The sequence below is a fragment of the Lasioglossum baleicum genome, chromosome 20 (assembly GCF_051020765.1).
Source record: "Lasioglossum baleicum chromosome 20, iyLasBale1, whole genome shotgun sequence".
Lineage (NCBI taxonomy): Eukaryota > Metazoa > Arthropoda > Insecta > Hymenoptera > Halictidae > Lasioglossum > Lasioglossum baleicum.
The window spans coordinates 5,862,393-5,886,793 of record NC_134948.1 but is presented as its reverse complement, the minus strand read 5'-3'; the positions used below and the strand labels follow the sequence as shown (position 1 = coordinate 5,886,793).

Genomic DNA, 24,401 nt, shown 5'->3' with positions numbered 1-24,401 from the left:
TTAAATGCGATGGACATGTCCTTTTGACATTGAGTTTCCCCGTTAATGTTTTTCTATCGGATAGATGTACATGGAGATCGAACGATTCTTCTCGATCGTAGTTTGATCAACAGCAACTTGGAACAGAAAGAGTTGCTTGGGGGCTCACTGTTTTCCTTCCGTTCCGTTTCAGTTCAGTTGAATTCTACTGCGGAGGTTTATGCATATCTATTCTAATATCGAAAATACGATGAAAATCAATCTCCGTCACGGTATGAAATTTCAAGTTCGTATGAACGTCCGCAGTCGGTTAACGACAACACGTTTTGTTTCCTCGAATGATTATTTATACTGTCCTACGATCTATTCGTTTGATCAAGGATCCACGAACGAAATCATGATGTATCGAGTTCCATTCGTGACTCTGAGCCCTTCGTGGTAATGAGTCAATCTTCCAGGGTGCATCAACATCCAGCCTGGCTTGGTGTCTGTCACCGAACAATTGTACCGAATGAATCTGCAGCCGCCACCCTGATAATCCACCCCCGCTTTGTTCAAGGCGATGTTTATGGTGTAGGTGGAACTGTCGTGGTGTGGTTTCAGCGATGGTTGCTCGTCCGGTCGATATCTCACAACGAAATTCATCAGAGCTCGAATTGGCTGTTAACATATACCTAAAGTTAATTATCGAGCGACTGAAGCAGCTTGTCCACGCAAGGCTACAACAATTATTTATCGTAAGCATGTAGCACTTACGGGATTACAAGCTGTTCGATATAGTAATTTAGTACAATCATGTCTAATACGCAGTGACTGTCGCGTTACGCGCAATATCTAATCGCAACAAATAAGTCGGATAGAATTTCTTTTAATTTCGTGGTTGTTACGCGACAGTCAACGTGGTCGATGCGCAATGAATGGAACCCTCTACTTTCTATTAGAGTCTACGCAATTATAGGAGCGTATACAGTGGGTGTGTAAAGTATTCGAACACCTTTAAAAAGCGAATAACCTTTTCAAAATAGAGATAAAAAATTTTAAAATCGTGACCTTTATATTTTCCTTCGCAATTGCGATCAATAACAATTAAAAAAAATTATTTACACATTAGCTAGTAAACTAATCCTTCTAACGTCTCAAAAAGAAAAACTCAAGCTGTTGGGTCCAATTTAGAAAAAAGATACGAATACTTTATATATACCCACTGTATGTACAGGGTGTCCCTAAATTGTATGTCGCGGACACCATAGCGCGATTCTACACCCTCGATTTAGTACAAAATATTTTTGACCTTGTTTTTCAAGTTCGAGGTCAATTTTACTAAATCGGGGGCGTAGAATCGCGCTATGGTGTCCGCGACATATAATTTTGTGACACCCCGTACATATACGAAGCCTCGTGCCGATCAGGAAACGGTGTGCATCTATTTGAAAAGTAATGAAGGGAGAAATGAAATTAGTGCGCGCGCCCATATAGGTGTCGAGAAGTCTCGTGTGCAACCAGGAGCACCTATTCCCGAATTTGTTGAGGTCTTACGCTGGTGTAGTAGCCTGTAAAAATATGCTCTTGTACGGGGCTGACATATTCGGTAAGGAAGTATAACCAAGATTCGTGGAGGCCGACTTGTCTCATGTGAATATCTCGCGTTGGAACAGCTTCGTATCCGCCGTCGATACGCGGGTCCTAGAAACGAATCGACGCATGCGTTATTAGACAGAAGAAACCGGTGGTCTTACATCGTGATAATATCCGGTGAACACGAGCTCCTGCAGAGGTCTAACGTACTCCTTTAAGAAGTATAGCCACTGCGGTTCAAAGTTCACTTGATTCATGTGAATGTCGCGGGTTGGTACGTTCTCGTAACCGCCCGTTAACCTGGGATCCTGTCGAACAAATAGTTCTTTTAAAAAATCGTTAATTACTGTTCTACACGACAGTTTGACTCGATTAAGATTAGCTCGATATCGCTACGCTTTTACCGAACGAGAAGGAAACGTAATAGACTGGGAATCTTTATGCAACTATAAATGTTTCCACGTATATGTACTTCTAATAATATATTTCTCTATAGAATTTCTAATTTATATTCTATAGATGCATAAAATCCACAGTCTAGTCTCCATGTTAATTAGTTTTCATACATTATTCGTTCCATCGGACCACTTTCCGAACTTCTCCATAACTTGCACCAGCTCTTTGGTAAATCTTTCATTGACTATGGGGATCCAGTACACGTCCGGACAGGGCTGCAATAACATGTAATCGAATTAGGAATTTGAAGCACGATTAAAACAGAAGGTATTCTGGTCCCAGACTGGAACTTGTCCCAGTTCCCAGAATCACCCTGTATAGATTTGATATCTATAGCTTGCCTGAATCGGAATCTTGTCGGGATCGAAGTTCTTCGAATAGTTCTCATGTATGTATCTCTTCTCCCAGTCCAATTTGTTGTCTATGATTTGGTATAGGTCGGGATTCATCAAAGAAATGTCGTAACTATCAGGATTAACCAGATGCCCAAAGTCGACCCTGTTGCTGACATACATGAAGATAGATCGCTCTCTGTTGACATAAGCGAAGGCCATGTCGGTGTCCAAATCTTCCTCCGAATAGGATGGACGGGTCTCTTTGTTAGCGATCAACGTGGCATTGATTAAGTAACAGCTGCTAACGAATGGTACGTTCCACAGTCCCCTGAAAAGGTACAAATATACATACTTTAATGTTAACCCTGCACTGGGGTGCAATCACACTCCTCCATGTTTTTGGTGCGAAATGTAAAGAAAAAACTTTGACTGTTATCCTAAGTTCCATTCGGTAACTTTTCGTGTACTTATTTATTAGTCTGGGGTGCGCTTACACCCCCCTACGCAGAGCGAAGGTTAATAATCTAAATCTAAATATAAATCTACGCCTAAATAGATTCGTTCTCTTTCTCTCTCTTTCTCTCGGAGCCCCTATTCTACTTGTTGTAATCAGGAAATATTAAAAAGTAGGGATATACGTCGTTCTTGATTCAACAAATGCCACCACCAGCACGTGGGTATCGCGATGCTCCGATACTCTCAGGAGTTGAAGGTCATCGAGAAACAGACGTGCATCCATCGAGGGATCGACGTGGTTCTCTGTCAACCATGAGAGACAATGTTGTTTTTCAGAGGTCAACGCTTAAATGTTTTGTAAGGCAATCGCTCGGAGGTTGTGATTGGTCGATGAATACACTGGCAATGGGTTATGCCTAATTATCCAATTGAGATTCATCACTCTGTCACCAATGACAGCATGCCCATCGAGTGCACAGTAGTCCATTCATATTTTAGGCTGTAGGGGCGAAAGGAACCCGAAGCCACTGACTTAGCTTGTCCACTCGACGCACGTCGGAAGAAACGTCTCCAGACGGCTTGCCGGTCAAGTGGCAAACGGTAGCGAAGTTTCTACATGTCGAGGTTCAAACGAGCCGTTTGTTGATCAGTGTACAGCAGACAACTGTTCACGAAGTACCAAAAGTTCTCGGAGAAGATAATAGAGTTCGTTTCGGTGCGTCGATATACAATCTTCCGATCCAAACAAATGACAACATGCAAGTACGCATGCCTGTTCCTCATTTGTTTACTGATCAGCACGGAGGCAGCGAAGTTTGGCGGAGTCAGAAGTAGTAACAGGGGTCGCGGTAGAGGATTCTTCAAGTCTAGGATGCCCATTCTGATTCCTCATCGAAACCCAGCCAGCGCCAATTACTACGACCACAAAGATGTGAGTTCTCTGTTCTCGGATCATCGGTATTACCATTTTAGACGCAGAAAGAGCATTGAAATATTGAATACCGCAGGGAGCGAGAATAGCGGAGGCCTCTCATTTCGAGTTGGACTACATGTTAGGCCGGAAGATCACTTTCTTTTGCATGGCCACTGGATACCCAAGGCCTGAGATCACGTGGCTAAAGGATGGAATCGAAATGTACCATCACAAGTTCTTTCAGGTACTCTTTCGACTACGAGAAAGGTGTGCGAACGTTTCCAGGATCTAAAACGATCGTGTGTCGTCTGTTCGTAGGTACACGAGTGGCCCGTGGGCAACGACACGCTTAAATCGAAGATGGAGATTGACCCTGCCACGCAAAAGGATGCTGGATATTATGAGTGTCAAGCCGACAATCAGTATGCCGTAGATCGACGTGGCTTCAGAACCGATTACGTTATGATCACTTATTGAAACACGTTGCCTTTTGCGACTGTACCAACATCGGCGAACGTAGCTTCTCCGCTACAGAAGTGGAAGAAGACCTCGTCGTTTTAAGATCATCACGGTCTAATTGTCCACAAGGAAGTAATAAATGAGAAGAGAAATAATTGTTTCAGACCACCGACGAGTAATCCTCTTTAAGCGCTATCAACCGACTATCCATCCGACCGATCATTCGCTGTAATTACAACGAATTCGTGTAAGTGTAATGAATCCGAGGCGTTCTTCGATCGCTTTCCTTAAAACTCGAGCACCATTTCGATCATTAAGAATTTCTACGCGTGACGGCACACGTTGGAAATTTACAGTTCCCCCAGCGCACGTTCATTAAATCACAATTGGCTCTCATAAGGGTGGTACGCGTCTGGTCTGGGAGGCGTAAAACATTCGTAACGGTTCGCCGCTCGCAAATCTATCTGCTAAATTGCCGGGACGTCCGAAAAATTCTCCTAAAAAAGAAAAAAATACAAGACACTTTTTAAATAAAAATTTCCGCAAAGTCAGAGCTAAATCGAAACAAGTTGAATACACCGTTTAAAATGCTGGTAATTAATTGAGATAGACGGATTGAGAGAGAGAGAGAGAGAGAGAGAGAAAGAGAAAGTTAGTAACAGGGTTAGCCGGAGCATCTGGCTTTGTTGTTCTTAATGCTGGATCGTTTGATCGCGTTTGCACCCGTCGATCCCGTCCAGTTCTGGACGAACTGGATTCGAAATTCATTGATCACCGCAACGCAATAAGTGTCAAAAGAATAATCGGCTCTCACGCATACGCCACACAAGTGCGGTTCACCAGTATTTGCCTATACGTTTGTAATAGATAGGAGAGGACACTAGGGGAGTAATGATTAGGCGGCTGTCAGTTGCATCGGAGTTCCGTGTGATCATCGTACGTTGCCTGTGCTGCTCGGTGAGTATCCACGAAAAAAGAGAAAAGTTGCACCGCATTCGGGAACGCTGCACTCCGTACCTTAGACAGCCAGATTCCACGGGACACTAAGGACCAAAGAATCTGGTTCTCTAGTTTCCAGCCATTTCCGGGTCTTCCGGTTTGCTGTCGGGTCACTCCACGCCCCGTTTACCGGATAGTATCCAGGTAGAATCTAATGGAATACGTTGACAATCCCTTTCGATGTAGAATAGATTCATAAGATTTTCAATTTCCACATAACTGTTTCCGTTAACTACTTCAATGCGAAATAAATATTTGCTAGTGTAGTCGACGCATTTGTTTATGCTTTTCAAACACAATTGACACGAAATAAATAATTCAACAAACTCCGATCGGACAAACAGTTGAGTCTGATCGTCCGACTCCCAGTCTCATCGATGTGACTTCACTTCTTTTCGTTTGTTCTCAGACCATTGTTGCGAAGATCTAATCATGTCTCGCTCCGTGATGGTGATGCTCTTCCTGATGATCATTCTATTGCTGAACAGTCAGGAGATTCTTGGACGAAGAGGACGTTCCAGAGGTAAAACACGGTCGCGTGTCCAAATAGGATTGCCCATAACTGGGAAGTACCGTGATCCGGAGAGCGATCAGTATTACAACAATAACAACGTAGGTCTCCAGCCTTTTCTTCTTAACCCTTTCGTTACTGTCGGCGTTGGTATTGAAAGAGTTAAACGAATGCCATTACTCGACTGCGGATCTTTATGGAAAATAAAAATCTTTTAATCGCAACGCGAATTATGTTTAGTATTATGTTTAGCAGGTTGAAACTAATTAGATAGTATGTTTAAATTTCACTAATATGTTTGTCACTTTGAATTACCCTTACTCATTTTTGTTATAAACGCATAAAGATCAGCAGTCTAGTCATTACAGTTTGTTAAGAGTTTGAATCGAATGTTTGTTCAGGGTGCGAAGATACTGATGGCGTCTCACTTTGATCTGGAGTACGTTCTGGGTCATAAGATCGCGTTCCTCTGTGTTGCGCGCGGCAATCCGCGTCCACACATCACATGGTTCAAGGATGGAGCCGAGATTTACAGTCATCTCTACCTACACGTACGTACAGTACATTCGTAAACCGTAATAGATCAGCATGACGAGTCGTAGAACCGTGTGTAACCTATGCGAACACGTTCGATGTTCAGGTGCACGAATGGCAAATTGGAACGGATAGAGTGAAGTCAAAGCTAGAGATTGATCCTGCGACTCAAATGGACGCCGGAGTATACGAGTGCTCGGCCGATAACATGTACAGCATCGATCGCAGATCCTTCAAGACTGACTTTTCTATTGCTTTCGATTAAGTTTGACGCTTCTCTGAGACTAAAACTAGTGCGAGTAATTACTGTAGATTAAAAGCGAATTGCAATCCTTGGAATATATCGTCCATAATATAGTATACCGTCCATAAATTACCGGACACTTGTCCTCAACAAAATGGTAATCAAACAATACAAGCTTCCAGCTTGATTTTATTGTTTTATTTTGATTAGATATAGTTGTTATCCGATAATTATAGGATATTTTGGTCAGATTCGATTTACATGTTCTCTACATTCGAAAAGGTTAGTACAAGTACCATTTTGATTTCATAATATAGGTCCGTTAATAACGAAAAATCGTCTGCATCGAAATTTGAATAAGTGTTCGGTGACTTATGGACAGGAGTGTACGTATATACATATGTATACAGTATGCATACACACGTACCCGTATATACAGTTAATATACACGGTGTTACATTACGAAATAAATGCAGATTACAGAATAGCATTTCGAGCACTCACCGCCTCTCGTTCTTCACAATTTCCATATAGTCGAAGCTCCTGGCGTAAAAACCGTCGTCCGTAATCGCACCCCAGAAGTTACTCCACATTTTGTTCGGTCTGACTAGCAATGGTGCCACGATTCCTCGTTGCTGTTCCACTAGCAGCTTCAACGCGTACTCGTTGTCCAAATGAGAAACGGAGTCGACAGAGAAATATCCAGAGCATTGCTTCAGCAAACAGTAATCCCTACAGAAAATATTTAACTAAACATTTCCGTAGCGGTATATGCCGACATTTCGAATTGGAGCTCTTACTAGCCGGACATCCTAACATAGCCAAACACTCAGGAAGCATAAAGTTGCGCGTGTAGCTATTTTCATACAGCTGCGACAACTATATGCCGTCGAATAATGCAAATTACGCCTCGTAAACGTAAAAATAGCACTTTTGAGGGCGACTGAGGCCTAGACTGATCTTTTATCTAGCGTCTTTGACCACTGAAAACCCCCATTTTTGTCAAAAAAACACTCTTGCAATCCTAGAAACGAGACTTTGTACAACCGCACCACAAACGTTGCGATCGTCTTGGCAGTAGCAACTTAATTTGTACGATTTGTCGTACGTGTGTTTTAAGAGCTCCAATTCCGATTCGGACTTGGATTTGTTCATTGTCTTTCGTGCGTACATGGCCAGGTTCCTTGCGTCGACTTCGTTCACTTTATCGCTGGCAAGGATTTGTTTGCTGCTCTTGTATTCGCTCGCGTACTTCTTCATGAACTCGTCCACAGTGGGCTGATGATACTCGACATTATTGTGAACGAACAAATGCAACCTTGATTTCGGATACATTTGATCGTATATCGTTTCGAAGAACTCCTCCAAGAAAGGCGTCGGCCATTCGATGAATACGGCGATTACCACGATCGGATACGTTTCTGGCAATGTCTTGTCCAGCTCTATCGTGTTTTCCCAGCACATCGCGCATCCTGTCTCGGAGTTCCAAGCCTGGGCCAGATAATTTCCCAACGGATTCAGAAACAGCTTGCTGGGACCGTTTCCATGAAGTACCAATGGTGATGTGTTGTAAACGGTGTTGACGAGGGACGCTTTTCCTCCCTCGAATTTTAGTTCCACGTCGGCTATCGACAAAGATCACATTGGTAGAACGATAGAATAATCGCTTCGCACGCTATCAGTAGACTGCGCATCTTTATGCATTTATGAAGAAACTGGTTGGGTGAAATATAAAACAGTAAAGGATTTTTAAAAATTTGGAAATGCTGTAATGTTGCTTCGAATGCAACAAAGTCGTTAAGGGGCGAAATCAATTTTTCTGTTGTTCCTGCTTCCCACAATGAATGCAAAACATTTTCATTTTACATAAAGATCAGAAACGGATTAGTAGATTTCATGTACATACCCACGGCTGCATAGAGATTCTGAAATATCTCGGACTTGTGGTCCAACTTGATTTTGTGTTCTTCCCGTAACTTCTCGTCGAGAAACGCTCTAGTAAAGAACAGCTGGTCGTCCTCGGTATTTTCTATAGGAGCATAATGTAATATCGCATAGATGTCCGAAAGATAACCGACGACGCCTCCCGAGTTTAGGAAACGTTTCCCCTGTGGCGCGGCCGGATACTTGGACGCCAGAGATTTGTCCGGCCAACACGATCCTTCGGCAGAGAATAATATCCTGGCATTCGTGCTTTTGAATTTGTCGACTATTTCCGCCAGACCACCCAAGAAAATTACGTCGTAACTGAAAAAAGTATACGTAACGGTTGAATACGTTCGTCAATCGATTCGACAAACTTGCTGGCTGCGAGGATTGGTTTTAGAAAGTATTTCGAAACCTGTCTGTAAAGATCATGATCTTCTCTTCGTCGTCTTTGTAGTCTTCTAAAGCTTTCTTCAACAGATTAATTTTGTACCCTCCTCCGATGTTAGCCTTCATGTTACCACCTTTCCAAGTCTCTCCCATTCCCAGCACGTTCAAGTTATCTCGAAATCCATAGGTATCGACGGACGAAATGTACCTCTTATAACCATCGGTCTCGTTACTGGCGACAGTAAACACCAGAACATCTGAAATTGAAATTGGAACTAATTGTAACACAAATCCGAACAGTCGCTGATCGAATCACAGAGGATCTACGATGGCAGTGAACCGAGACCAGTGAGATTGCACACCTCTTCGGAGAAACCGATAGGTTGTGCAATTTCACCTTTTTGTAAATCGATTTCACCCTTTCGCAAATCAATTTCAGCCTTTTGCAAATCAATTTCACATTAACGCTTTACCTACCGGAAGCTTATTAATAGGATTTTCGATAATTGTACTGTACCAAATGAAACCATGTTTTCTTTTACGTTGCAATCTTAAATTAAGCTATTGGACGACGTTATTGAGGATGACTTGTTGGTTCACAATGAAAATTGCTGTTGCTATTGAAGGTTCCACTAACACGTTGAGCGCGGCAGTGAACTTTCCGTTTGTATCAAAGTTAAAAAATAACCTTTTAAAAAAAATGTCTAAGATTAATTACACTTGAAAGCATCTCCCTCGAGTGCAGAAGAAGTCACCGTGGACAGGTGGGTACAGCGATTTGATTTTTCCTACAAAAACTTGCTTAAAAATACTTTTTATCTGCAAAAGGTTGAATTTGATTTGCAAAGGGGTAAATTTTTAGTACAGAACCTGTACCACCGCCGGTCAAGCAACCGGTTCAAGATTTTTTGTTTCAGATTAATTGAAATTATAGTTTTCGTGGTAAATAATTGAATAAATATATTTAGTAGAGCAGATATATTATAACATGAATCGCACGAAAGTTCGAACTAATTTAATCTTGTTATTTTTATAAGGCAACATGTTTAGGGTTAAACAACTAATTAACAATTGTACCGACCACTACTCTACCTTTCCACGTCTCTAGGAAACAACGGCGCGCGAAGGTACAGTGCAATAACTTAAATCGATAATCAAGCAATCAGTTAATTAAAAGTTTTCTGAGAAACATGTCTGTTTCCAGGTAAACCTGGAAACGGTACCCGTAACATCTGCGTGTATACGCAAGCTTGATCTCGGGCACGTTCTTTTTTTTTCAGGGTGTAACAAAGCGTATAGAGGTCCATCTATTTCTGGCGTAATCACACCAACGCATGGGCTCGTTTATGGTTCTCATAGCTGCTGCCTTTCGTCGTGACATCATGATCTGAACGCAATATAAACGAGCACGCCGGCTGCGCTGAAAATCGCGTCATTCCTAGAATTATCGGACGTGCCCATCACGTGTAATCTGGCCTCGAGAATTATGACAGAAACGTCAATTGTCCGAAATCAATGAAGAAATCGACACCCCAACTATGAAAATCCCGGTTCAAATCAAGCAGATCTACAGGTTTTGTCTAGCGCATTTTTTGACGTGGTGAATAGTTTAGGAGATATTCGAAGAAAACGATTTCATGAGCATTCAATTAATTATTGTAATGTTTAACCGTTTCGGAGCACGTCTCCCCGTTATCCGATCCAGCTCGAACTTTGCACGGATTTCTTTTAATTATTTCGAACAATTCTGGGAGGTGCAGTAAAAGAAATTTTGAATGCGATTGAAATGTTCTAGCTGATAAAAATGACAGGGCTCTATTTATTTCGATTTCGTGCAATTTTTATTGCAACATGCGCTCGGATAGAGAAATTTCTCGAATCATTTTCCATGTAAGCAACGTCATAATTTTAATAATTATAAAATTAAAAATGTAAGACCGGTCGTTTGACCGGCAATGGTAGGTTTAGCGTTAAATGAGAGCCACCCTAGCACGCATATATTACCTTCTGATGTTCTTCTGACACAGAAGTCTCTTAGAAGAGTCGTACTAAATATCTCATCATATCTGGAGTGTGCAGTAAGAGGTCTAACTGCAAATTTTTGAAATAATCTTTACTCATTAGATACGCATTCCGTGAATCATATCGACAGATGCTTCTCCGGAATCACGGAGGTTCGGGCGCAATGCATACAGAAGCAACCGGAAATGGAGAGATAACTGGTCCGCGGTTGGTCTAGTTAGCCACCGAAACATAGAAAATCCGAGACCGAATTAACACTTCTTTTGCGTGCGCACGGTCAGCGCGTAAAGGTAACCGTAAAAGATGCGTAATTAAATGCACGGCTCCTAGGAAAAATCGTCGCCTCGACAAAAGCAAGAATTTGTTAAAGAAATCGGTGCGGAGCGATTTGCCAGCCCCCGCTGCTTTTATCGATACGTATTATCGTCCCGATTGTTTTTCGAATCGGTGCAATTATTATTAATTAGTAAACTGCGGATCAATTTACAGGAAAATGAAGTACATGAAATTCGAAATTGTTGAAAAATTTTCATAATTGAAGTTGAAGGGAAGAAATAACATTCGAATCAGTCTCTGTTTCTTGCAATCGATGCAGACAATTCTTATTTCCAGCGGATCTTTGTGCAAAATAAACATTTTTTCTACTTGAATCGCATCAAATTGGAGTGAAATAAAAGGTTTCTTTCGTAATGTGTTTAATAGGTTGATAATTATATAAAAACGTATTTAAAAATTCTTCTAATGGTTTTACTGTTTTAAATGGCACCTACTCATTTTTTTTATAACAGCATAGAATCAGCTGTCTATTAATAATAATTGATCAATCGATAGTGCAAACTAAACGGTTTCTCTATCGATGTGTACTGCGTGCCGCGAATAAGAATAAGAATGTATCATCATCTCGCACGAAATCGGGCATAAAGAGGTCAACCGTCCTCAACCCAGTCATCCGACAAACGAGATAAATGATTCCGGCGTTTCAATGCAATTCGAATTGACCGACGAGCGCGAAAACTTTTGATTCCACCAGAGCGAAACGCGCAGTGAAAGATTCGAGATTACAGATCGAATATCTCGATGATTGATCCAAGTCGTTATCTCCCCGGGTCAATGAACCCTAACTTTCCCTGTCGAGTAACCGCAAAAAGCACAGTACAACGCACGACTGAACAATATTTCGTTAGCTTACAAAAGTGAAAACTGTACGATCGTAATACACATTTCCGTCCACCGGACACTTCAAAAAACGGACGTTTTTTGCTATGAAAGGACCTATATTATGAAACAAAACTGGTATACTTAAACTAATTTTTTCGAATTCAGAGAACATGTAAATCAAATCTGACCAAAATATCCTATAATTTCTGAATTTTAATTATTGTTCTTATATTTTCTAGTTTTTAAAATTTAAGCCGAGCAATTGTTTTGCAATTTCGCTTCTAGAGCTGTCCATAATCACCCCACAATTTCTCAATCTCTTTTTTCCAATATTTATTCAAATAGTATATATATATTTAATTTTGCATTCAAATATTATCGTGTAATAGGATCATCTAGTCAAAATAAAACGATAAAAGCTTGTATTCTTTAATTTGACAGTTTGTTGAAGATAACGGACAGGAATGTACATATATATAATTACAAAGAGGGTTGCTCGAACTGGAACATCGAGAGGATTTTGGTTCGAACATTTTCTAAAACTGTAAAGAACAATAAACTGTACGAATATATCGTAAGTCTCGTTCCAAAGTTTTCTCGAACTTGCCCTAAATTGGACACGCTCGAATGGAGAGAAATGATAAATGTACTTCGGTGTGTACCGAGCGAGCTTTTATCGAGCGAACGATTAAGAAATGGTCTCGTCGGTGGAAAACTCTGGAAGAGAAGTTCTGCGGTGTTCGAGCGACGGAAGGGGAGCAAGTTTTCATTCATGCTTCGCGAACTATCAGAAAAAAGGGTTCTCGGGGATCGGCGATAAATGATAAATAACCGATTGCGAGCGGTTGGGTCCAGCGGTGCTTGAAGATCAAAACTATTTACCGTCCACATCCGTCGATGGCGGAGTCTCGGCGACCACGTGGTACGCGCAGAATAAGCTCCACAGCAGACAGCATCCGAATAGTTTTTCAGGCATTTTGTCGACAGGAACGGAGACGTATACGCGAACGCGGCGAACGCACTGTTACGACTAAGATCAACCTCGAACACCGGCAAGCAAGTTCTCGCCGCCTCTCCCACGCTTTTTCAACGAAAGCTACTATCTTCGATGTGCATGTTCGCTGACGCTGACACTGCCTCCCGCCTTACTGCGTCGCGAGCACGAGCAAAACGACACAGTGCTTTCGTAAGCATGGTTTGCAACTTGTAAGTAACTGGACACGGCTGCTTGAACGCTGGAAACGCGTCGGGACCGCACGAAAGGTAGTCCGGTTACGTTACATGTTACATAGGAATAGAATGCGCCGACTCGCATCGGGGCCAAGATCGAGAAATTGTATTACCAGAGCTCTGATATTACGATTACGGACACGGACTCTATGCTACAATCAGAGAGTATCTACAATGGCCGTCTGCAGGGTGTTATTTAGTTTATGTTGAAGCTACCAACGGTGGCTAATCGTTTACTACTTATTGATATTATATTTTCGTCTCATGCTTTCCCACGATTTATTAGTAACTTGATTGAGATTATCGAAGACATTGAATATTTTCAACTCGAACTGTATTCTATGGAGTACTTTATAGGTTAACCTTTTCTATTGTTCTATTAAATACATGTTCATCGAAACGTCGGTCTAATATGAAATCAAATCTATCGACTATAAGTTGGAAATATATGTTGTTATACCTTTCGCATGTTTCAAGATGTATAAACGGAGCACTGGGATTACTTTTACCGTTTTTACCAGAGCTTTTACGAAACAGCTATGGAATTTCGGACGCTCGTTTCGCGGTACGTGAAACGACACGATTATCGACACACCAAGTGTTGCGCGCGAGCATCAGTAAATGTACACGAGATGGTGCTTCGTGAATTACCACGAGGGTATAGGTTCTGTTCCATACTAAATCTGGGTATGCTCTGTCTCTGTCTGTGCCAGGGGTTCCCAACGGGGTTCAGGTGGACCTTTAGGCCCGCTATATACACACTACACAGATTCGTTTTTCTAACATCGTTCTAACATGCAGCGAACAAACAAATATTTGTTTGAACCGTAGTTGCGCCGCCGCAGTGCAATATTTACCGCAATTCCGTTACTGCACGGCCACCGGTTAGAAAAACAGATGTGTGTACCGGGCCTAATTATACATGTATAGAGTATAGACCAAACAATTCATGTGGATCATTATGGCCCACTGGAAAAGTGCAGGAATGGATATAAATTTATTTTAGCGGTAGTAGATGGTTTTACTAAATTTATAAGGCTTTATCCTTTATCCCCCCGGCTTCACATAACAATAACATGTCAGATTGTCAGATTTGCATACAATCTGTGCTTCTGAAATCTTGTTTATATATATATGTACATGTAAACATAAATCTAATAAACCACTTTTTTCTCATTTTTTCTTCATATTCTTAGACCTTGCAATTATTATTGTATGGTCGAGAGATGAAGAAAATCATTGGGGTCGATGTAGGAAAAAGGTTGGGAGCCCCTGGTCTGTACTGACAAAAGTGGTGAACTCTATAAGTATTGTGAACTCGACTTTAGGATATTATAGATACATAATTCTATTAAAATATTCGATACGTGCACTGAACGTGTTCAAAATGATGCGCTACTATATATTTAAATTACTCGATACGATAAAATAAATATTTATTTCTAAACTGCGGATCTTTATGCAAAATGGTCTGCATCAGTTGTCAAAAGCGGGAGCTAAATGGACATTTCATGTTAAACAGTCTACAGAAAATGAATCATTATATATCGTAGATAGTATGTAATTTAATTAATGATCTTCTAATAATAAAATTGTTTTGATGATATAGAAAAATGTTTGAATTTTTTAATATATTCTAAGTTCTGCATTCGACCACCATTCGACATTGCAATGTCGCTAGTTGAAGTAAGCAGCTAGAAAGAAGCCGTTAGGAAATCTACATAGTTTGTGCAGTTTGGTTATGAAAGTCACAAACAAAACCGAGTTACTGGCGGGAAGATTCACGCACGTTTCTGAATAGTTGTTGCGCCCGGTAACGTGTTTGAACGTGTTCTAGTAGCGTTCATAAACTAAGATAGTCTGATAAACGGATGTACGTGATAACCTTCCAACGTTATGAGGATATGTTTATCAAAATCGATAAGATATTCGCGGAAGATGATAGTGTTCGCATTCGTTAATTTAGTGCATTATTTGAATCAGCGTACGATCTGCGTGTAAATAAGTATTTAGATAGATTGCACAGCTGTCGATAATCATGGAGAATCATGCGGGAAATAAAAAAAAGAGGAAATCTATCGATGATGAGACGTTCCAATCGAAGCGATCCAGAGGAAAGGAAAATAGTTCGGTCCATTTGCAAGATGTAAGTATACAGTAGATGTATATTAGCCCTAACTACATTTTCGGTTTTGCAATTAACTTAGGTTCATACATTTCTCTGTGTATCCGTAGAGCAAAGTCGGCAAAGTAAGCAAGATTCTAGTACGAAATTTCATGTGTCATGATGCCCTGGAAATTATACTAAACCCAAATGTAAATTTCATTGTTGGTCGTAATGGTAGCGGTAAAAGTGCAATATTGACAGCCTTGACTGTTGGTCTTGGCGCCAGAGCTAATGTTACCAGTCGTGGAGCATCTGTGAAAGGTATAAACATACTCTATCGTGTAGTCAACAATTCTTTCCTACTTTTGCAACGATGTCTGTTATTCCCTAGGTTTCATAAAGCAGGGAAAACAATCGGCAACGATTGAAGTAACGTTACTCAATCAAGGACCAATGGCGTACAAACCGCATATTTACGGCGAATCAATAATAATTCTCCGCACTATTTCAAGTTCGTCATCTTATAAAATTAAAAATTGGAGAGGTATTAATATTAAAATAATTTCAGTGTTGAACACTTATTTACACTGTCGCATACAATCATCTTTATTGTACGATCTTTCATAGGAGAAGTAATTTCAACAAAACGAAATGAACTTGACAATATACTTCAAGCAATGAACATCCAAATAGACAATCCCATTTCTATCTTGAATCAGGACATATCGAGGACATTTCTAGTATCCTCTAAACCAGAGGAAAAATATGAATTGTTTATGAAAGCGACGATGTTAGACGTAATCGGAGGTAATTATAGAGAAGCTCAAGTAATATGTGAGAATGAATATACGAAATTACAACAGTACAACGAGGTATGTTTCTATTATACATTCTTCGTTTGATAATAGCTGATTCGGTAATTATATAGAAATTTGTCCTTTTCACTGATTTGAACAACTTTTCCCTATACATGTTACCGCCGCTCGGCTTTAGTTATGGAGATATTTGCAAAAATCTTTAGTCAAATTTAGATTAACGGCATTCGTAACGTATTCTGCTTCTTACAAATGTTATGTTTTTGCGCTTGCCTGTTCCGGCACGGCGTCTGTTACTTTTTTTTTGTGAACACGCTGTGGAGAATATGTGAGTGAGACGCTGTTTTCTCTCTCATCTCCACAGCGTGCTTACAAATAAAAAGTAAACAGGCGCGGGACTTACGCTGCCATGGAGCGTGCAAGAATACGGAAAATTCAATACAGTATTAACAATAGCTTTTTGCGAATATCTCGAAAACTAAAATCGAGCGGCGGTAACATGTGTAGCAACGTCGACGCTACCAGGCCCCGGCGAATTCAGCAGAGTTTTTACCTGGGCCCGGTACGAGCCTTTTTATGATGGGTTTTTCCGACACATCTGGCAGCCAGACTCGCCCGGGCCCATAAAGTTCCGCTAGCGAGTGTCCTTGGTCCCTGACGAGTTCAGCTACCTGAGGTACACGTATATACCTGATAGCCGGCCTCGCACGACCAAGGGATTTTTATAGCACTGTTTTCGCGACCAGCGAGCATTTCCGCGAGCTTCCTACCCTACTATTTTTACGAGACACTCTCCCCATTCAACGACCAAATAATAAATAAGTCCTCCGAAGACTTCGGAGGGCCTCTTTTGTTCCAATTATCACTGTCGAGTCTACTGGCGTTATTCTGCAGTCCTGTGAATTTCTCCGCGCGGAAGTTTCTTTCTTTGAGTTTTTATTTTGCGTTTCACTGTGTATCGTGTTTCTTGGTTGAATAAACCTTGACAACATATTTCAAGGTCATTAAAATCGGTGAGGATGGCAAACATCTGTATAATTACCGCTGATTCTTTTTGTACATTATCGGCAAATATTCTTTACTTTAAATATTCTTTCTTGTAGATTTTGTCGGAGGCTAGGAATGAAATAGAAAGGTTGAAAGAAAATATTAAAAGGGCAGAAGAAATCGATAATTTACGCGAAGAAGCAACTAGTCTTGAGAAGGAATTGGTTTGGGCAGTTGTGAGTGACGAATTTTTAGTACAGGAAAATTTTATGATAGAATTTATCGCGGTTTCGATTAATAGCATGAAATTCTGTTGTGTAGGCTATAGCTGAAGAACAGAAGTTACAGAGGGTCGAAGAAGTTCTCAACAAGTGTAAAGACACCCATCAATATCTTGTGGATGCTGAAACATCTGCGGATTCAAAAGATGAAGAAATAAATAATAAAATTCTGTATGTTTTTTGTATCACCATTTGATTCTGTATAATATGATTTTGTATAACATATAACATTTTTGTGCAGGCATTTGGAGGAAGAAATTAAAGAAGCGGAACGAGAAGTTACTAATGGTTCGGAGGATTATAATAAAGTGAAGCAGGAGTATAGTATAAGTAAAGATACACATTCCACCAGAGCGAGAGAGTGGCGTTCTTCCCAAACCAAGATCAAGAGATTTGAAGATGAAATCAACACGATTAAAAAAGAGATACAACGACAAGAAACGTTTGTTCATTTTTGGTTTCACAGAATTTCTATACGAGTAACCATTTAACGCGAGCGTATGCTTTTAGCGGCGACAATGCAGAACAAAGTGAGAGAAATGCAATGAAACAACAGCTAGCAGATTTGGAACAGAAATTGGACGAAATCGAAGCTTTATTGCGGACTAAACAAACTCATCAAACACACTTGGAAACCGATAAGATGCGTCTCATGAAGGAAATGCACACTACGAAGATAGAAATAACAGGCTGTGACAATCGTATACGTGAGTATATCAAAGTATAAGTAAATATAAGTATGTCCCCTTAAGTCTCACATTTCTTTTGCTCTTTAAATTGTTCATACAAATGTAGTAGTTCTGTTATTTGATTTTACTTTAAGTCTGATTGTGTTACAGAACAAATTCGACGCGATATTGCTGCCACAAAAAGACAGTCTGATAATGCGTTATCAGTATTTGGAAAAAATATACCACGTCTTTTGAGAAGGATCGACGAGGAATATAATAATCAACAGTTCAGGGAAAAGCCACGCGGCCCCCTTGGTACGTTAAGGGCAACTGGAACCTAGAAAATATGTTTATTTATTTTATATATTCTTATAATTCTCTGTTCCCCTCTAGGAGCGTATATAAAAATGAAAGATTTGGCATGGATACCCGCAGTAGAGAATTATTTAGGATTCGGTACTTTCAGCGCATTTTGCGTAGATAATAATAATGATGCCAAAATGTTACGAGCGATTATGAAGGAAATTTATTTAAATGAGACCACTCCACAAATAATATGCAGCAAATTCTATAACAAAGTGAGCGTGATATCTTTGTAAACGTTTTATTATGTCTGATTGGATTACGATGTTTTGGTGTTTCCAGGTTCATGATGTTCGTGCACACTGCACTCATTCTCCCGATTATTCCAATCTCTTGGACGCAATGGATATATCAGATCCTGTCGTCGCTAACAGCTTAATCGACCAGAGGGAAGTTGAATGTGTTCTGTTAATCCCAACAAGCAAAGAAGCATCTGACATTATGTCGGATGCTTCGAAAGTGCCAGCTAATTGTAAGAGAGCCTTTACTCAAAGAGCAGACACGTTCTATCCGGATCCACATTATAGGAGTTACGGAGGACCGCGTGGCTTGAAAGCCAGATTCCTTCAAGTCTCTGTTTCCGATGCGATTAAGTACGATCTCTTCATTTTTCTAATTATTCTGATAGCGTTACAAGTGTTTCACATTTCATTGAACTGATTAGGGGACTCGAGGAAGAACTTCGCGCTTTAGATAACGAAAAGAAAGCAGCTGTTCAATCGTATAGTACAGCCCATGAGAAAGAGAAACGTACAAGCTCTGAATTGATAACTATCAATCAATTAATCGCGAAGCTCAATGCCAAGCAAAACCAGTATAAAGCGCAGATTAACGATCTGAAAGATAAGATCGAAGCCAACGAAGCGATATCCATTACTCTATTTGTAAGTTTAACATTCACGAACTTTTTAATGTTTACTGATCCATCTCTTCGCGTTAGAATAATTTATATAAACTGTCGATTGCATCTTGTACAGAAAAATGAGTTGAACGAGATAGAAAAGAAGTTGCACCAAGAAAAATGTGAAGAGTCTCGATTGAATGAGAGCGTTCACGAACTTCAGAAGCAGGTGGAGCGTTTGGAGTCAGAAATTAGGCGATACCGTGAACTAAGGCAGAACCTGGACTTGAAAATCAACCCTTTAAAGGTATTTGTTATTAATATTTATGCGAATACGTTAATCACCTTATTTATACAGGATGTCCCAAAATGTTTCTTGCAAAAAACAATATTACTTTTTGCTCTTTCATTTTTTTATTATTCGTATACGAATTAATGTACGTCAATGACCTTATATGCGTCGCGTAGGCCAGTATAAAGCAATTGCAAGAAGAAAAAGAGCAGATGCGAGCAAAAACTCGGCACGCAGTGAGAAAATTAGAGGGAGTGCGACAAGCTTTGCAGAACGCAACTGCAGAATTCGAAATGCAACAGAGGGCTACTACGAAAGCAGTATCCGATGCTACGAGTCGATGCGATAGGATAGAAACATCCAGGTGAATGAACGGATTATCGTATTATGATAAATATAAAATATCAAATACTTGTCAGGAAAAAAACGAAGCTCGTTGCCTTTTGCAGATCGGCGAAAGAACTTGGAAGATTAGCCAAAGAACTAAAAGCTCAAATTCTTGAGATTGAGCGACAATTTGGCACTGTAGGAAAGCTACGAAAAGAGCTGAAGGCCAAAGAGGCGAAGTGTGGAAAAAATTTGAATTTAATTACTAAAATTGAGAAGAGTTATCAAGTAAGTCATGGTTTTGTAATATATTATTTTTGCGAATTGTATTTATTTTTACTCTCCCAACTTTCTTTAAATAGATTTTTTCAATGGTAGTGCGATTTCTAGAATGTAGAATAGAAATGCTTTGTTTGTAGCCTTTCTTTTCTTTCATCTTCAGACATTCTTATCCTAATATATTTTGCACGTTCAATTTCTTTCTTCTTAAACCCATATCCAATTTCTTTAATATATTCATGTATTTATTTATGTATATTGCAGGTACATCTTAAACGTTTAAAAGAAAGGAAAAAATTATTCTCCGATATGAAAGAGACATACGGAATAAGAATACAAAATTCATTTTCGAGCGTACTCGCATTACGAAATAAAAAGGTACGAATAAACAACGTTCTACATACTTGGAACATAAACAATTGTGTTCGTTGCTTCTTCTTCGTTATTACACGATATGTTTTAATCAGGGTACCATAAACATCGACCATGGGAGAAGAATACTTGAACTTGAAGTGGACACGCAGAACGGCAGCCAAAGGTCAACCAATGATGCGAGATCTTTATCAGGCGGTGAAAGGTCTTACTCGACCGTTGCCTTTATTTTGGCGCTCTGGGACTGTACCGGTTTGCCTTTTTATTTTCTCGATGAATTCGACGTGTTTATGGTACGTTCATTAACGATAAATATCGAGGTTCTTTGTACACACGTGTAAACATTTTTACGAGCGATTATTTTGTAATCAGGATAAGGTGAACCGGCGAGTCATAATGGACATTCTTTTGGATCATACCAAAACGCATCCGCAAAGTCAGTTTACGTTTCTGACCCCGCTGGATACATCTAACGTCCTTGCAGAAGATTACGTTACAATTCATAGGTAAGTACAATGAAAAGTTCAATGAAGAAACAATTGAAAAATGATATTTATACTAATTTGTGTAATTATTTTAATTCTCAAGATTGGCACCACCAGAAAGGGGAAATCAGAATTAGGATTTAGTTTAGATTCTTTTCGTTTTGGAAGATTTGGATTATTTTTCTCAGGATATAAGTTATCCCTCAAAAATATTTGATCATTTACAATACTCGATCTTCGTTAAGCATTTTTTTTATAAGGCTGGCCGTATTATTTCTAACGATATATACAAGCTGTAAAAGTTTTTCTTGTTTCAACTAAAAGTGATACATTTCTTTTTGAGCGGTAATGTTTGAACAATGAACGACGGCTAATAGTTGATATTGTTAAATATAAAATAGCTTAATGATACTTTTATTACGTGAAAATGGTCTATTTATATTGTTGGTAATGCGATTAACATTGAGAAATGTTACTTGTGAGTATTTGCTAAAGTATTATCAGTAACCTCGTACTCCGATATGAAAGCGAAATTTCAATCGATTCGTAGATAGGCAACGGGTTTTAGTTCATTGTTTTTTTTATGTAACTTAAGAACGTTCTCTTTCGGCACGGAAGTCTGCATAGATAAATACAAGGCGTGCAAAAAAACATATTTTCATAAGTCAAAATAATATATTTATATTGATAGTCTTGTTACATGAAACATTGTTTACGTTGTATTTTATTCATGAAATATAACGGTGAAACAAACTATTTTTATACTTTTTAATAAAATATTGATGACTTTTAGAACGGGAGCGAATTAATTATGTGTTAATTATATATGTTTCGTACCTCTAATATGTCTATGTCGTTATCAATATAAATTCTAGTGATAATAGCAATAAATTCTAATGGTAATAAAAACAGTTCTAATTTAACAATAAAAATTACCACTACTGTAATGTGTACATGTTCGGCGTTTAAACTTGTTTTTAAGCTGGAAACCCTCTACTTTTCGAAAGTTTGAGGTAACATAAAAATTCGGGCGGTTATGCACCAGCGATTAATTAGGGACTTTTACGAAGAATAAAGGTATAACCGCGGTTACGAACGAAGGCGTACTGGATCGTAAGTGGATCAAGGTCTGTACCGTTGCACGAATCTGGTTTGGAGTTCCCGATTAACGCAACGATTCGTATTACGTGCATTACACGCGGTGCGTGCGAGGCGTGGCTGTGCATTGTGCAACACTGTGTGGAGAAAGTGTTGGAGAACCGTTCGTGAATTGTTAATAAAAAAAGAACGGGCCCCCTTTAACGTAGCGAAACGCGAACGTAATGACCGCGTCATTGTTTAGCCGTCGATCTCAATGTTATACTTCTTTTATTTCCGTTCGGCGTTTTTTTCCCCGTTTCTTGATCCACCTAGCCCTTCCATGTCCTTGAAAGATCGAATTTTATAGAATCCGAACGGACTACCGCTTTTTATTCGATTCTTTTTTTATAATGGCGGGAGGAAGAATTCCCGCGGATTAAAATTATGACAATGTGTCTCATTGGCGGGCAAATATTTTATAAGTGAAGTATTGACATTTCGATGACCTTGGCTTAGTATTTACTTTTATAAGTAGGATAATAAAAGGGACCGATTGGTTTAGCTACAAAAATTGGGTTGCATTAACACTAGGTTTACGGAGCTCTAGAAATAACTATTTCACATCATTTTATAAACATAACAGGAATGTGTCTATCCAAAAGTTTTCAATAATATACAGGGTGGGGCATTTATCCTGGCCTCCTGTAATATCTCGAAAACTAAATTCCAGAGAAAAAAATGTTTCAAATAAAAAGTTTAAGTCAAGGAAGGGCTGATGCAGCAGTCGTATCCATTTTAAATTTTCATCACGTTTTCAAGGTCATTCCAAGGTCAACTTTATTTTTTCAAATGGAATGTCCTATTTTTTACATCATAGATCGATAGAGTATCAAATTCTGAGTACAAAAGTGTTTACCTCCATATGTCCTAAACCTAATAGTTAACGTGATATTATCCAAAGAAGAAAGAAAATTGTTTCGATAATATCTCGTTAACTATTAGCTTCAGGACATATGAAGGTCAACACTTTTATACTCAGAATTTGATACTCTATCGATCTATGGTATAAAAAATAGGGCATTCGATTAAAAAAAATAAAGTTGACCTTGGAATGACTTTGAAAACGTGATGAGAATTTAAAATGGATATGACTGCTGCATCAGCCCCTCCTTGACTTAAACTTTTTATTTGAAATATTTTTTTTCCCTGGAATTTAGTTTTCGAGATATTACAGATGACCCCTGTGTATATACCTAAAGTAATACATTTGATAAATAATTCCTCAGGGAAGCATCTTTACAATCTTAATGTTTAATTAAATTACTTTCCGTAAACCTAGTGGTAAAGAATAAATTGCACTTGTCGAGTGCATCGGTGTATCCACATAAAGAATAAGGTCATAGGATGCTAGGACGGATTATGACATATGATTTTTTCCTCTATCGTTTTTTTCTAGTTTTACTTTAAAAAGAGCAGTAATTTGTCACAGTTCCCAGAACCACCTTGTACATCTGTTTCTTATGAACGTTGAAATGGGATTCAATTGGCCGCTCAAGGTCATTCATGGTAACCCTCGCCACCACCTCGTTACCCGTTACACTTTCGCTCCCACTCGATATGCGCTTGAGAAATGGAAAGCATCAACGCTCGCGATCATTCTCATGCTCTCTATCTCTTACCAACGTTACTTAGAATGGTGTAACAATAGAAGTTGCGCGCACTGTATAATTCACGGTTGAGAAAGTGGCCTTGAACGGCCGATCCAGTTCGATGATCGGTGGCTCCGTAACCAATCAGCTTGACAAGCATTAAACGCGCAATAATAATAATCACCACGTCGACGTTGAGAATGTCTGGTAATAAGATGGCTATTGAAAGATTTAACGTCATTCTCGAGGTCTGGAAACATAACTTTTTTATTCGTAATGTTTTTTTTATGCAAACTTTATCATCGTATTTGTGACATTTTTCTGGTTGAAATGAGGCCCAACATGACATCATTCGGTACACTATTGCTTGTTTAATTCACGATTATAGTAGAACCTCGATAATCCGAACCGTTTCGTAAAAAAATTATAGGTATTGAAAGATTTAAATTCGTCACTCTCGAGGTCCTGGAAACTTTGAAAAACTGCTACAGTAAAGTCGCGTTATTTCTTAGCGACCGCCTACCCGGGATTTGTCAAGTGCCTACCCCCTCCACTGAGGGGCACCACCGCAGGGGCCTCGAAGCTCGAGCTGCCTCGGCTCGGGTATATCGGTGTGAACTACTACTAATCCAATTACAAAACTTCTTTATTTCTCATTATTTTTT

At 39.5% G+C, this 24,401-nt stretch overlaps 3 protein-coding genes across 10 annotated transcripts; 2 read left to right on the top strand and 1 right to left on the bottom strand.

The window, feature by feature from the left end:
• Positions 1–48: 48 nt before the first annotated feature.
• On the bottom strand, positions 49–13,796 carry Plod (procollagen lysyl hydroxylase). 5 transcript variants are annotated; one of them, XM_076443850.1, is made up of 10 exons: positions 13,648–13,767; positions 10,782–10,868; positions 8,803–9,034; positions 8,368–8,708; positions 7,633–8,086; positions 6,966–7,193; positions 2,352–2,673; positions 2,121–2,225; positions 1,716–1,862; positions 49–639 (listed from the first exon to the last, which is right to left on the bottom strand). In XM_076443850.1, the coding sequence occupies exons 3-10, from the start codon at positions 8,928–8,930 to the stop codon at positions 355–357; spliced, it is 2,010 nt and encodes a 669-aa protein (XP_076299965.1). In that variant the 5' UTR covers positions 8,931–9,034; positions 10,782–10,868; positions 13,648–13,767; the 3' UTR covers positions 49–354. The 5 variants fall into 5 exon arrangements, with proteins under 5 accessions (XP_076299965.1, XP_076299961.1, XP_076299960.1 ...); XM_076443846.1 differs by lacking the exons at positions 1,716–1,862; positions 13,648–13,767 and adding exons at positions 1,516–1,662; positions 12,840–13,614; XM_076443845.1 differs by lacking the exon at positions 13,648–13,767 and adding an exon at positions 12,840–13,608.
• On the top strand, positions 3,278–6,948 carry LOC143218604 (immunoglobulin domain-containing protein oig-4-like). Of its 4 annotated transcripts, none has more exons than XM_076443890.1 (5): positions 3,278–3,732; positions 3,809–3,983; positions 5,597–5,784; positions 6,085–6,234; positions 6,324–6,948. In XM_076443890.1, exons 1-5 carry the CDS (start codon positions 3,550–3,552, stop codon positions 6,480–6,482), a joined length of 855 nt encoding a protein of 284 aa, XP_076300005.1. In that variant the 5' UTR covers positions 3,278–3,549; the 3' UTR covers positions 6,483–6,948. The 4 variants fall into 4 exon arrangements, with proteins under 4 accessions (XP_076300005.1, XP_076300004.1, XP_076300003.1 ...); XM_076443889.1 differs by lacking the exons at positions 3,278–3,732; positions 3,809–3,983 and adding exons at positions 4,222–5,130; positions 5,245–5,316 and having other exon boundaries at positions 5,582–5,784; XM_076443888.1 differs by lacking the exons at positions 3,278–3,732; positions 3,809–3,983 and adding exons at positions 4,224–4,420; positions 5,041–5,130 and having other exon boundaries at positions 5,582–5,784.
• Positions 13,797–14,915: 1,119 nt separating the features above from the next.
• On the top strand, positions 14,916–22,794 carry Smc6 (Structural maintenance of chromosomes 6). The gene is made up of 19 exons (XM_076444221.1): positions 14,916–15,333; positions 15,423–15,615; positions 15,686–15,838; positions 15,922–16,166; positions 17,213–17,332; positions 17,418–17,548; positions 17,619–17,819; positions 17,888–18,084; positions 18,217–18,363; positions 18,442–18,626; positions 18,694–19,004; positions 19,076–19,295; positions 19,389–19,559; positions 19,721–19,908; positions 19,994–20,159; positions 20,415–20,528; positions 20,618–20,815; positions 20,895–21,028; positions 21,111–22,794. The coding sequence occupies exons 1-19, from the start codon at positions 15,226–15,228 to the stop codon at positions 21,142–21,144; spliced, it is 3,216 nt and encodes a 1,071-aa protein (XP_076300336.1). The 5' UTR covers positions 14,916–15,225; the 3' UTR covers positions 21,145–22,794.
• The last annotated feature ends 1,607 nt before the right edge of the window (positions 22,795–24,401 follow it).

Bases quoted from the DNA above. Each gene is read 5' to 3' on its own strand.
- Plod (XM_076443846.1), bottom strand. From the start codon at position 12,933: ATGCCTGAAAAACTATTCGGATGCTGTCTGCTGTGGAGCTTATTCTGC. The intron at 8,709-8,802 runs GTTTCGAAATAC...TACTTTTTTCAG, and splicing joins ATCATGATCTTTACAGACAG to TTACGACGTAATTTTCTTGG. The intron at 2,674-6,965 runs GTGAGTGCTCGA...GTACCTTTTCAG, and splicing joins ATTGTGAAGAACGAGAGGCG to GGGACTGTGGAACGTACCAT.
- LOC143218604 (XM_076443890.1), top strand. From the start codon at position 3,550: ATGACAACATGCAAGTACGCATGCCTGTTCCTCATTTGTTTACTGATC. The intron at 3,984-5,596 runs GTGCGAACGTTT...ATTGTTGCGAAG, and splicing joins CTTTCGACTACGAGAAAGGT to ATCTAATCATGTCTCGCTCC. The intron at 6,235-6,323 runs GTACGTACAGTA...TTCGATGTTCAG, and splicing joins ACAGTCATCTCTACCTACAC to GTGCACGAATGGCAAATTGG.
- Smc6 (XM_076444221.1), top strand. From the start codon at position 15,226: ATGGAGAATCATGCGGGAAATAAAAAAAAGAGGAAATCTATCGATGAT. The intron at 15,616-15,685 runs GTATAAACATAC...GTTATTCCCTAG, and splicing joins TCGTGGAGCATCTGTGAAAG to GTTTCATAAAGCAGGGAAAA. The intron at 18,364-18,441 runs GTACGTTAAGGG...GTTCCCCTCTAG, and splicing joins AAAGCCACGCGGCCCCCTTG to GAGCGTATATAAAAATGAAA.